The 12966-nt window shown below is 41.3% G+C and overlaps 1 protein-coding gene across 7 annotated transcripts in view; it reads right to left on the minus strand.

Annotated features, from left to right (window-relative positions):
* The window catches only part of PRIM2 (DNA primase subunit 2), a 113095-nt gene extending 111642 nt beyond the window's left edge, over positions 1-1453 (minus strand). For 5 of the 7 annotated variants that reach the window (XR_007168974.2, XM_066994746.1, XM_066994748.1 and 2 more), the window contains exons 1-2: positions 916-1239; positions 82-185 (exon numbers count right to left, since the gene is read on the minus strand). Coding sequence is in view for 6 of the 7 variants with exons in the window: in XM_066994746.1 (XP_066850847.1) it covers positions 82-185; positions 916-1069 (258 nt within the window). In the remaining variant the exon portion in view is untranslated. The other 2 variants (XM_066994747.1, XM_048078826.2) reach the window with 2 other exon arrangements.
* Positions 1454-12966: the final 11513 nt, after the last annotated feature.

Consider the following 12966-nt stretch of genomic DNA (forward strand, 5'->3'; position numbering starts at 1 on the left):
TCATCACCTGTATCTTTATTCAGAATTTCTGAATGGTGTACAGAAAATAGCGCAAAAAGAAAGTTCCTCTTTTATACTTACTTTGTAGGGAAACTTAAGTCTGCGGAACTCGGCCTCCAGCTTCATTTTGTATGAATCGCTACTTCTTACATAGCTCACACCAAGGTTTTCAACTACTTTAAGCACTGGGGGGAAAGAAAAGAAAAATAAAGTTCATATTAGAGACAACACCTTGAAATGAAATCTTACTGTATCATGACTCGAGAAATGAACAGAACAGGTAAGGTCACATAAATTGCTTCTTGTGGTAAGGCGAGCAAAAGGGTACGAAATATGGAGGATAGAGCACGGCCCACCTTATCTGTAGCCCACAAGACCTGAGCAGCTCCCCCAACTCTGAGACCCAGACAGTCAGTACAGAAGGGGAGACACCCGACTGATGGATCCGCCTCAGAGCATCAGTTTTCATGGTACTGGCTAAAAAAAACTTGGCTTCAACTGTTTGGGGGAGTTCAGGGGAACCCTGGCTCACAACAGTTTCAGTCGCTGTACTGAAAGACATCCAGTAAAGATATCCAGAAACTGAAATATTCTCATAAAACACAACCCTACAGTCCAAACCCATAAAACCCTGACTGCTTACACACCGAGCTTTCACTGTGAAATCAGCTGTAGTTCTTCGAAATATCTACAGCAGCACGTTCTCCATTAACAGGGGTGTACTTTAGCGCGAGTGGGCTGCTAATTTCTATCAGTAACAGACAGACAGGGTATGTCAGGCTTGTCAAGAGCACAAATTATGCCAGAAAGAACCCAAAACCCCACCGTGACGCTTACACCCAAAAAACCCCGAGTGAGGCAGGTTTGGGCCGGCACCCCCGGGGCTGACAGACTTTGCCCGGGGACCCTACTCACGCCTCAGGCGGTCGACGGCGAAGCTCTCAAACTCGGCGAGGGAGATGTTCTCGGTGGGGGGCTCCTGGTAGAACTGCAGGCTGTGGGGGTACGGGTCCCGCCTGTCCCCGGCCAGCCTCGTGTGCCGCTGCCGAGCTCTGCTGCTGAACTCCATCCCCGCCGCCGGCAAGCCTGCGGGACAGACACGGCCGCTCAGGGACGGGGCGTGGGGGAAAATGGAGACCGGGGAAGGGGCCCCCGGCCCTCAGGGGGACAGGGGAGAGGGTCGTGGGTCCATCCCCCCCTCGGCGGTCCCGTCCCCGCCGCCATTTCGCGGCCCCCCCCCCCCACCTGCTCCCGCTCCGGCCCCGCGCTCCGGCTTCCCGCGCACCGCCCGCCCCGCCCGCTTCCGTCCCGCCCCGTCCGGCTGTGCCCGCACTCAACATGGCGGCCTCGGCTACGGGCGCCTGCGGCCGCTCTAGGCGCTGAGGGAGCTCTATGGTAGCTGCCTCAGCAGCCGTGGCGGGGAGGCTGGTACCTACAGGGGTTGCTTCAACTGCGGTGACCTCGGATTTTTTCGCAGTCACGACAGGATTTTTGGTCGAGCAGGGTGTGTGTGTCCTGCACGGCGGCTTCGCCTTGTCTCCTGTGCAGCTGCCCCCGGTGGTGATGGTGGCAGGAGGTGAACGCCCCTTGGTGGCACCCTCCACCCCATCCTCACCCGGAGCAATGCCCTTTCCTGAGGAAAATAAATACATAAATACATAAATAAATAAATAAATTGTAAAATGTTCATCCCCTTTTTTAATATTCTTTTATTAAAAAACTCTGAATTTTTGGGAAATCTCATGGAGGACTTTGAATGTCTGTCATGGCAGTAATTTCCACTACTTGTCTGTCTTGAGACATTTTCAATATTAGGTATGCTGAATATCAGTATAATAAAGTGATTCCCCACAAGCCAAACTGGATTCATGAGTAGTTCCTGTAATTTCAGCTAACAACAGCTGAGCCAGGTACAGTTGTTCAGTAGTACCAGACCACAGCCAGCACTAGATATCCATTCAGGGGGACCTGGCCATAAAAGCCAGGTGCATAAATTCATCATCTCTCAGGTATCTGAGATGTTATCTCTGAAAGTTAAAGCATCCACCCGAAGGGTCCTCTGGTGCACTTAAAATGGTCAATGCTCTTCATAGTAGAAAGTGAGCATGATTCCCAACCTCTTTGTTTTATTGCCAGGATTGCCCCGGCCCAGATGCAGGACCTTGCACTTGGCCTCATGAGGTTCACACAGCCCCACCTCTCAAGCCCGTCTAGGTCCCTCTGAATGGCATCTCTTCCCTCCAGCGTGTCAACCACACCACGCAGCTTGGTGTCATCATCAAACTTGCTGAGGGTGCACTCGATCCCACTCTCCATGCCACCAACAAAGATGTTAAATAGATCTGGTTCCAGTAGTGACCCCTGAGGGATGCCACTCATCACTGATCTCCACCTGCACGCTCAGCCATTGATCACAACTGTTTGAATGCCACCATCCAGACAGTTCCAAACAAGAGATGTTGGTTGATCATCTTGCAACAAAGTCAGAGTATAAAGGGATGGAAAATCAGAACTACCGTGCGGCTTATACCGACAAAGTGAATAAATAAATAAATAAATAAATAAAATCAGTAGCTTAGGCTGGCAACTTGTTTTTAAGAACAGTGAAGCTGCCTACCATGGACCAGGACACGTACTGTTCTCATGTTCATGGGCAACACCTAAGATATTGCAGAGTAACTGGATAGCAACTTTAACAAGCGGGCCCCCTAGAAGCAAGCCTGAAAATGTAGACTGTCTCTATATTAGCCAATTAAAGATGGTGTTGAGTTCACCCGATATGGGATAACCCGCTCCAGTTAATCTTTGAAACAAGGCAGCGCCATCCAAATTGCCTACTGAGAATAGTCCTGTGCCCATGCTACTTCTCAGACTGTGAAGTGTGCCGTTTGGTCCAGGCCAAACCTCTGGCAGGGACCATTTGAATAGTTTGAACAGATAAAATGACCTTCGCTCTTTAGGTCTGCTCTGTAGTTTTCCAGGGGAAAAATTAATAAACAAACAAACAAATAAATAAATAAATAAAAATACTAACAATATTATATATATACATAACCCAAAGCATCTTTCTTATCTTTCCTCAAATAGCCAGTGCTCATATCTGCATGATTTCTTTCGCTTTTCCAGGTGGGTGCCACAAAAGTTTCTCTGGAGTAGGAGTGAACCTGCCAAAATCCATCTTCGTTGCACGGGGGCAGAAGTTTTGCTTTTGGCAGTGTGATGTTTGATTCCCAAGAGTCATTTAATACCCAAGAGATCTTATTCAGACTGGCAGTGCATGGCCCAGGGCAGGTAAAGGAGAAAGGTAAGAGCCTGCACATTTGGTTTGAGTGCTGTACATGACCTGGACAGGAGGGGGAGAAGTTTGACAATGCCGAGGGGCCCTCTGCAGAAACCAGCAATGTTTTTAATTTTTATTTAAAGTAATGTTTTAGGGTTTGGCATGTAAGCAGTGGTACCACACATTTAGAACCCATGCCATGCAGTTTGTTGGCTATCACCATTTCTTCTGTTGAACCGCATCCTGCTGATTTTTCACGAGTCAGCAGCTATGTCAGTGCCTGCCATTTTCTTTCTTTGTTGCTCTGCTTGCTTTTTTCCATCTAATGCTGAGTACTGATACTCAAATTGTCTGCAATTAGGTGAAGACCTAATCTGTTTCTTTTTAAAAAATTAAATTAACTGTTTACACAGACATAACTGCAAAAAAATTCATATGATTTAGAAGCAAAATTAACAACTATGTTACTAGACTTAAATCTTACAGTATAAAAACCTTATGAGGGGGTTGCCAGCCCTTTCAAACAAAAATACTATTATTGGGAAAAGAAAACAGACGAAGTGAAAAGAGATCATCTTGGAGCAAAGTTCCCAAACCACAATTCAATGTCATAACCCAAACTTTCTTACTGACCTATTTATCAAAATCTGTAGATGGTGATAGTTCTCACGATAGTGTTTTGCTTACTTTTTTTCATTTATATTTTCATCATTTCCACAGCAACATGACCAGTAGGGTCTGGTTTAGAAGATATTTTATTACAGAATCATTGATGTTCCCAACAACCCACCTCACAAATGTTTTGCAACAATATCCATATGGCCAGCTGTCAAACTGTCCCCATCACCCCATCCACAGTCCCATCTACATACCCCAAACTCCTACTGTTGTGCTACCTAATTAAAAAATAAAAAAATAAAAAAAATACCTTATTTTGCATTAGATATGTATGATTGCGCATTTTCTACTCCCACTGTTGTTATGCTAACCAGCAGTGTCCAGTGCAAATCTTTTGGAGCCCAGTTCTTTTCTACTTGCATACCTACAGCTCCTAAAAAGAAAGTAAACAGGGTGATGCCAGCATCTTGTCTCTCCTTCAAACTGCCCCATTCATCCTTCAAGTCTAGGGTGCTTGGACCTCGGCAGATAGCAGGGATCAGCACAAAATGTCCCTTCTCTGCTCCCAGCTCTTACTGTTAATTTATCCATAATCTTATTTACTGCTTGCATCACCAGTCTGATTGAATCCTCATATAACGTAGTCTTTATATATATTCATAGCTTGTTTTCTTGATGTTTCAATTTCTTAAAAAAACCTACTTGAATATTTTTTAAAACTTTAATTTACACAGTTTTTAGATTTCTCCATCGCTTAACTCAGTTCCTTTACTGACCTGCATTTCCCAGAAGTCTTGACTGGTTTACACTTCTGTTGTAGTGTATTTGTGTCATTGCATCCACCTTCTCTTTGGATGACTGTTTTGCAGTAGCTTTCTCTGCTCCATGCTTTATATTAGCTCATTAAATATTTTCCAGCAGGGTTATACTTTTTTCTGACTGTGATGCACGGATACCTCTGTATTTACTATAAATAGCAAGGTAAATGTTCTGTGCTAGCCTTTAAATTCCTTCAGGCTCCACAGTGAGTAAAGCATGACTCATGCACTGAAGAGAGGTTCAGGGGGCTATTTTGGAATACATTCTCTGTCTCTCGATGTTAATTTATTTAAATAGCGAGGTTACATCCCTTGTGATATCCTAAGTCACTCTGGCTCCACTTGTGCTTTTGGATACTGGATTTAGTTCTCAACCTCCCTGCACAAATCTCTAGTACACAAGAGATACAACTTCACAGTCATCTTTAATTTATCTCGACAGGTCTGCCTCTCACTGCATGCATCTTCTTCAGTACGTTTAGGATGCCATAATGAACATGCTCACTACTTCCTTTTTCCATTTTATATCTTATTTTCAGTCCCTGAGCATCCATCATTTCTCAGGCTACATATCAAGGAAGGATCTGCTCTGTCCCTGTGCTAGACTTCTCTGAAAGGATGCCACACTTAATACTCTGTTAGAAGATGTTCCAGGTGCTCTAAAAATTTTTGCCTGACATTCTGAGGCTCTGGAGTTTTCTGACCTTTTTTTTTTTTTTTTTTAGCACTAATAATTTTTGAGTATTTGACCAGTGTTAGACAGAGGAGCCGTGGATGCCCCATCCCTGGAGGTGTTCAAGGCCACGCTGGATGGGGCTTTGAGCAACCTGGTCTGGAGGGAGGTGTCCCTGTCCGTGGCAGAGGGGTGGAACAAGATGGTCTTTAAGGTCCTTTCCAACCCAAACCATTCTGTGAGTCTGTGAGTCTATATTAACAAGTTCTCATAGATTTGAGAAATTAGAGCCTGGAAAAAAAAAGGAGAGACTGGAATTTCTACCATGGGAAAGAAAAGCAGAACTCAGCCAGTTTTGTGTGCAGAGCAGCAGCAACCAAGCAGTTAACACAAACATCCTGGCTGATCAGCATAAACATAGCTTCAGCTCAGCCACTGAATGATTGTTTCTAAACAAAGAGACAGGAAGATTTGAAAAATTGAGCATCAGGGCTTAAAAAGTAGAATCAATCTGTAGGCTGAGTATATTCTGCTGCACAAGGAACCCTTCTTTTGTTTTCCTACTGTAATGTCTATCTTTACCATATTTAAATTGTGAGCTTCTGAAACACCTAAACCAGTTTATCAGTCTGTCTACATGTATAGATACTGATGTTCTCTTTTCTTGGAAATTATTACCACTAAATTAATTTACAAGAAGAAAATTTGTTACATATTTGCTGCATTTCTTATACTCTTTTGAGATTAATCCATTTCGTACCCGCATAGCGGTAAAGAATAGCATCCTTTCTTATCAAGTGATCTGTAGGTAACTGAAAATCTTCATTAACCCCCAAAATATTGCTATGCAAAATAAAATGAAACTGCATAAAACCTCATCAAATCTATGTATCTAGGATTTTTATCTATTTTTGAACCACATAAAGAATTAATTATCAGATTCAGAGTAATGCAAAGAAGGTTTAAAATATTTTTTATAAGGAGTATCTCTTATTATCAGAAAGTTTAAAAATATGATTCTGTCTGCATTAAAGGAAACCCACCACAGCATGAGGATTTTCTTCAGCCTTTTCAGTGTTTATTTAGGGATACTGAATAATACAGACTTGGCCAGGCAGATTTCCCATGTTTAGCCTATGACTTGATGATGAAAAAATGTCCTATTCAGTACTGACACACACTGAGGTTTCAAATACCCAGCCATTGTGTAAAACAGTCTGTAAGATTCCAACCTAAAAGTAATTGGCAGCTGTGTTAGGGTTACCCAGAGCACTTCCACTGTTACAAGTGGAAACCCCAAAAACAAGTGCTTGGGATTATCCAGTGTGCCCAATCTAGCCACTAAACCTGCACCTATCTTTTAAGCTCTTCTTTCAAAAGGAATAGTTTCCTATGGGATTATTGGAAAGAGGCAGGTATCCTGCTGGCCTCCAAAAGGACATCCAGTCTGTGTAAATTTAGGTGCCTGCATAGCTGATTTATTTTCCATTTGTTTACCTCAAGATTGTTTGTTTTTCTGTTTTGTTTTGTTTTCAAATGCAGATGGTGCATGGAAGTGAAAACTTAAACATCTTTGCAAGTCAGGGGAAAAGAGTGTCCCTTGTATGTAATACCAGGTCCTGTTCCCTGTTATGAATTAACACCAACATAAGGAGTTAGAGGTAAATCCCACATTCCTTATGCAAGCAAAACTCCAAATTAATTGGAAGCTGCTTAAGTAAGACATACAAAATCAAGACTATTAACATACTATCTAATTCTTTAGCCGCCTTCCTACTGGAAACTAAATACTTGGATTACTTTGTCTTATTCCTTAGTATTTTGTCTTTCTATTACTTTCATTTTGTTATAGCATCGCCTTTGACTGAGGGTAGAAGCAGAAACTGTGTTAAAGAGGCCACACGAACTAGTTTATTAAAAAGCAACAGTGAAAAGTTCAAATAAAGACCCCTCTTCCCGTTAAGTCTTCTCTAAAACTGCGTTGGTTTCACTGGAAGCAAAATATAGCCTCAGAACTTAAGCCTCAAAGCCCATCCTCCAGCACTGTTGACATCAGTTCCTAGTGTAGCTCTCCTTAAAATTCAGCCTTGCTGATAAAGCTGTTGATTTAGTTTCAGACTGCAGAACTAGAATAACTATTGCCACCAGCATCTTGGTAATCTTTCTTCAGACCACCTACATGAATATGTAGAGATCTTATACACCCATTATTGTTTGGAAAACTACGGGGTACTTTTGCAGAAAAAATAATAATAAGCAGCAGCTTTTAAATAACCAGTAAATCTGCCTGCAATATAGACATATGGGGTAGAGGAGATTACTACGTTTGCACTTGGAAGTAAGAAACCAAGTATATTAGTTACACAATTGACTACACAGAACTTTCACAACAACAAAGTTATTAGACGAGGTTGCAGACCTAACATTTTTATAACAAATGCAGTAACACCATAGTGAATCTAAATGGATCCACTTGGTATACCTTACTCTTATATTTTAGGTGGTATTAATGCATTCACCAAAAAAAAAATAGAACACAGTGTCCCAAATACTTTCAAAAGTAAATGTGTTCTTTTTATATATATTTATTATACTTATTTTTTATGAGCCCGCTGCTTACATGGATATCTGAATGGTATCACATGCTTTGGTGCATGTAGTTTTGCCTTTTCAATAAAATAAATGTATACTGTTAAACATGGGCACAAATGATGGCAGATATGTAATTACATATCGAGTGTTGAGTACCTGTGCAGGTATTGAGCACCTCACCAATTTATGATGAATACGATGATCTCCATGATAACCTGACACTCCATGCCAGTGTTCTTCCAAGGTCTTCTAGTCCAAACTTAGGCAAAAGTAGACTTTGAAAGCAGCACAAAGCAAAGCTCCGGCAGGCAGGTACAATGGTTGTAATGACAGTCATCATGGGTAAAATCACTGCTAGTATTTCTCTTTGCTCTTTGTCCTTGCCGTTTGTTCTCTGGCAGCCTGAATATTCTTGTTTCCTTCTTCCCTCAACTGCATAGCACAGGGTGCACACACTGCAGCCTTCACCTTGCAAGGAAAGCTACCAAGCAACAGGCATCTATAGGCAGATTCTAGAGGACAGGGAAATAAAACAAAATTAGCATAGTTTAACTGCAGAAAATTGGTCAGTTGCACAACAAAAATACTGAATTTTCCATTTCAGAGAGCCAGCCAAGTCCTATTTTAGAATAGCAGAAAAATCCCATGTGTTACAGCTGTCGCAGCCTACAATCACCTACCATTTCAAAGATCTTTTTCAACAATCCTAAAGAGTGGAAGTCTCAAAGCAACAGAGGACTTTTTTTCTACAAATTCCACAGCTGAGGGGTCACATCATACAAAGAACTCTCAAAGTGAATTAGTTTGTGTGCCTAGTTTGAAGTGCTTATTATATTCCAACAGATTTATTTGATATTTTATTATTTTTTTAAAAAAAATCTGTCTTTTCTCTGTTCCCTGTGCAAGGTCTCTATTTGAATGCAAAGTCTTTCCCTTACTCTTGAGGACAAACAAACTTCTATGCTCAAAGGATCACTTAAATTCCAAGTTTAAGGTTGATATTTCTGTTCCTCAGGATTAAAGCATCTTTCTAAAAAGGTAGAGGAAGATAGGAGTTTGGGGAGGCTGTTTTCCATACATTCCGTCATGCACAAAATTTCTTTGCCTTCCTGTATTTTAAATATATATATTTTTTAAATAAATAGAAATACTTTTTTAAAAATAAAACAATAGCATGTAGCAACAAAGCTACAACTTCACATACAGTTCTCTCTCTGGTAAGAGTAGGAGAGAAAGAACCAAGCACGTGGAACAAATTCATAATATTGGATGAATCACTTGAAGTTGTTTACACATTAGAGAAGTGAGGCTAGTACAAGAAACTACATAGAACAAAACTATATAGAGTGGCAGTGATAGTAGAACAAAGTAAATACACCAGAAGAGTAATAAATGAAAAAATACATTTGTTGTTGATTAAAATGTCTAGTTGGTTGATGTGATTAGAAAGACAATGGAAAAAATCAAGCAATTTTAAATGTGCTTTTCCGTGACAGTAAATCATGCTTAGGGTTTAAAACTTCACAGTATCATCACTCAAGGACCTCTTGCAGAGAGGTGAACAGAGTATTTTCTGCAAGAAAATACAGTTTCATGGTAGTGGCAGAGCCTCCAGCAGCCCTTTGGTGGCAAGCAGTGAGCAGGCAGCACCCTCTGTGGTACGCCTCCTTATCCAGCTCGGCTGAACCCAACTCACTCCCCTGCAGGAGGGAGCAGGTGATGCTCTCAGGGAACAGAGCCAAGAGCATGAATTTATTTACACGTCTGGGAACTTCTCATTTCTGCTTTGTATGTCTACAACAGCCTGCAAATTGTACACGGGGAGCTGAGAAAGCAGAAGCTGTAGCAGAGCAGTACACAGCAGGTAGTCTGAAAAAGCCCCAGCAGTCCTCAGAAATACGCTGCGTAGGCTGCCATCCCCACCTCCTCAGTCTCCTCGTCTGCTTTCCCAGTTCACCTACAACATTTCTAGTCCACTTGGACAGTTTCTGGGTCCAAGGAACCACTTACTGATGCACATTTTCCCTTTCCCACTACTATATCCTCCCCCTGTTCTGTCTCCTCCATAGGCATTGATTGCGTTACCACCTGCAGAGATTCCCCAGCTCCAGATATGTGGGCATCCCTCACTTGTAGGTAGCAGTAATTCAATCATAAGAGTAAGAGCAGTAACCCGGGGCTACAGACAGCTAATGTCCTGCTAATGCCACCACAGTTCACTTCTTCCCCTCTCTTGTATCCTACACAGCTAGCCCCATTACTTTCCACACTACTTTTCACCCATGTCATATTTACTGACCTGCTTATTCTGCATCTCTGACATTTTAGATGATTACAAATACATCTGTTCCTACAGATTATTGGCTTCAGAGGGAAAAGACTTGCCCTTTCATTTACCCTTAATGAAATTTACCCCTAAAACCCTTAATTTACCCTTACCATGACTTCCCATTTCATTTACCATTCTTCACAGTGTTTTCCTTCTGTGATTTTTATTGAGCATTTTCCTCCTGGTCAGGTAGAAAAATACCTGCTTTCAGTTATAAGGTTTCTGTCACCCACAATAAGATAAAGTCGGACTCATTCACCTTTTTTTTTTAAGGTTGCTATGACAGACTCTTCAAAGTTCAAGTGTAATAGCCTGAATATACATGAGTTTTCGTTAGCAGCCAAAGCAAATGTCAGAAACTCATTCCGTGAGACATTTTTGAACTTCAAAAAAGACCAAAAAACTGCCTGGCAGAGATTCTGCAAAACCAACCAAATTTTAATATCAATTTGGTTTTGCTGTTAGGACTCTACTAGCCATTTTGCAACCACATTTACTTCAGGATCTTATCTTTCTCTATCATGCTGCATAGGACTAACAAGTCAGTTGGCTAGAATCTCTGGATACCTGTATGAAAACTCCTCAGCAAATGAGATAGCTCTGGAAATTCAACAGCGCAATTTCTGTACTGCTTCTATGACTGGAAATCATTTTTCGTCAGTGGCAATTTGCTATTTTTAATTGTGGTCTACCAATCGATAATGGGTTGACTGTAAGAAGCTTACTGGTAGCCTACAAAATAGACTGGTCCCACAATTACAAAAAAATAAAATATGCTCTACGATATACTTTTTCTGCATTGTTTTTCTTTTATTTTACCAGGTTTTAGAGCCAAAAGGAACCTGATTTAAACTGCCTGCGTAAGAGAGGCCACAGAATTTCATCCACTGTATGGATGAAACTAAGCTAAAGTTGGGATAAGATATCTGTTTTAGAAAAAAGTTGATCTTACGATGTTTCAGTTAAACCCAAATTCAAGTTTTCTGGAGTATACTGGAAGTAAAAGAGAGATCTGGTTGTGCTAAAACTTAGTAAAGCCCACACACCGTGGCCACAAGAACATGGAACATGTTACCTACCTGAAATTTGCAGCAAGACTTTGCAAACAGTCCTTCAGGTCAATGTTTATTTATTTACATATTACAGTGAAACTGGGGCTGGCAAAGACCACTGTTTACTCTGTTAGATTTACCACACAGCAAAATTTAGTCCTTTTCCCTTATAGTTTGGGTGTAACAACTTACAAAGTCCAATTTTGTTGTCTTTTTGCTTTTAACTAAGAGTATCTTAGCTAAATGCAACAGAAATACAAAAGAGTTGCAGAGGGTGGCCTGCTAAAGAAAGTTGCAGAATATTTCACTGTGGTCTGTACAAAGAAGTTCTAAAATTGTCTGTATGCTTTCCAGTTGTTTTTGTTGGTTTTCTTTTTCTTTTATTAGTGCTAGTTAGTTCCAAGTTTCTTGCCTTGTTTTCCTCTTTACGGGTGTGGACATATATTTAGTTTTTATGTCTACATTGACATGACCTCAGCCTGACAGTACGTTATGGGAAGTTGGAAGATTTATTGGCAGAATAGAGCCTGTTGGAAAAAAAAGCTGGGTAGTGGTAATTGGAGAATGAGTCAGTGTCTGGAGTCCAGCTGTGCTTGCTGCACAAGCCTGACTGGAGCTGTTACTCAGATCTGTTCAACTATCTGAAACTGGCTTTTTAAAAAAAAGGATAGGCTTTATGTATGCTGGCTACATTTTTGGCTAAGAACACTGGTACAAAGGCAGCAAATTGTCTTTCTTCCTTCTCACTGTTATTAATACTGCAGTGGATTGCAGGAGCCATGCTCTCGGAGAAGCAAATCATTCTACACACCAGCACGTCTGAAGGATGCCATGGCATCAACATCTTAAAATGCTGCAATGGTAGTTGGATATGTAATAAGTTCTGTGACTAATAGTATAGAAACACCTACATCCTGACCCTGGGAGGGAAAGTAGTGTTACTTCTTACCGCGCTCGTTTACAGTGGTAGGAGCTTAAGAAGCACAGCATCAGTTCCCAGCTGGCATTATTTTAACTAGCAGGTTGAATTATGAGGCTTGCTGCATCGGCATGCCAACAACTGAAGTTCTAACCTTTGAACGACACAGTATGTTAAGGAAAGAAATCATTTAAATGTCTTTAGAGAATGTTGTCAAATTAAATATTGAATTTGAACCAAATTTTATAAAACTAAGTTCTTACAAATCTTTTAATCTCTTTCACCATACAGATAGAAACAGTTGCTTCTAAAGGAAACATTTCTCACAGATCACAGCAAGAACCTTAGAGTGATACAGTGGATATATTGTACCTGATTTTATCGTCAAGACTGAAAGAAAAAAAAATATTAACTGTGAATCATTTACATCTTTCCATTTCTTTTTAATAATCCGTGAAAGTTTTAAAAACATGGTTAAGGATCCTTCCCTTCCCTTCCCTTCCCTTCCCTTCCCTTCCCTTCCCTTCCCTTCCCTTCCCTTCCCTTCCCTTCCCTTCCCTTCCCTTCCCTTCCCTTCCCTTCCCTTCCCTTCCCTTCCCTTCCCTTCCCTTCCCTTCCCTTCCCCCTTCCCTTCCCTTCCCTTCCCTTCCCTTCCCTTCCCTTCCCTTCCCTTCCCTTCCCTTCC

Source organism: Anser cygnoides, chromosome 3 (assembly GCF_040182565.1).
Source record: "Anser cygnoides isolate HZ-2024a breed goose chromosome 3, Taihu_goose_T2T_genome, whole genome shotgun sequence".
Classification (NCBI taxonomy): Eukaryota; Metazoa; Chordata; class Aves; order Anseriformes; family Anatidae; genus Anser; species Anser cygnoides.